Source organism: Gracilinanus agilis, chromosome 3, assembly GCF_016433145.1.
Source record: "Gracilinanus agilis isolate LMUSP501 chromosome 3, AgileGrace, whole genome shotgun sequence".
In the NCBI taxonomy this organism is placed as follows: domain Eukaryota; kingdom Metazoa; phylum Chordata; class Mammalia; order Didelphimorphia; family Didelphidae; genus Gracilinanus; species Gracilinanus agilis.
Window position 1 is genome coordinate 5,828,273 of NC_058132.1, and position 687 is coordinate 5,828,959.

At 69.7% G+C, this 687-nt stretch overlaps 1 protein-coding gene across 1 annotated transcript in view; it reads left to right on the forward strand.

Moving 5' to 3' along the window:
* Positions 1 to 550: 550 nt before the first annotated feature.
* LOC123240674 (zinc finger protein OZF-like) overlaps positions 551 to 687 on the forward strand; it is a 27,412-nt gene continuing 27,275 nt past the window's right edge. The window contains exon 1 of the mRNA XM_044668395.1: positions 551 to 682. Within this exon, the coding sequence (XP_044524330.1) occupies positions 551 to 682 (132 nt within the window). The remainder of the gene's footprint in view (positions 683 to 687) is intronic.

Sequence of the window (687 nt, forward strand, 5' to 3'; positions counted from 1 at the left end):
GGACCCAGAGACCCTGGGCCTGCTCAGCCCCGCCCATCCGCGGGGTGACCGTCTGTAGGGAGGCCTCCCCTGAGGCCTTTACACGCCTGGACCCAGAATGGAATCCAGGAGCGGCAGCAGGGCCCGGCTCCGGCCGTGCTTGGGCGCCTATCGAGGCTGCCCTGGGGGTGAGGCTGGCAGACAAGGAAGCCTCCCTCGTCAGCCTCCACGCCACACACCTCGGTGGCTCTTTCCTGCCTCTGCTCCCGGCCACGCTTCCGCTTGGGCACCGGAAGGTCCAGAAAACCCACCTGAGCCTCGTGGGACAGGCCCGGAGCAGGCCCCGGAGGCTTCCCGGCTCTTGTCCTGTCCGGAGGGGCCAGTGGAGGCTCATCGGCCTCCCGCCTCTGCCCGCGGCCTCCCACGAGGCTCTCGCGGGCCATTTCTAGGGCGGCTCCGCCTCAGCCTTTCGAGGGGCTCCTCGAGGTAGGCCGCTGTGCCGGGTCCGAGCACAGCCGACGCTCCGGTGGAGGCTCCACGGGTTTGCCGACTGCCCAGACTGAAGCCCGTGATGGTCAGCCGTCGTGGACGTCCTCCAAACGGGACGGTGCTCGCGTGCCTGTTTGTGCGCCGTCGGAGTCCCAGCAGACCCGCCTCCTCCATCAGCGAGGACCGAGGACGGCAGCAAAGCCTCGTGGTCCGGGCCAG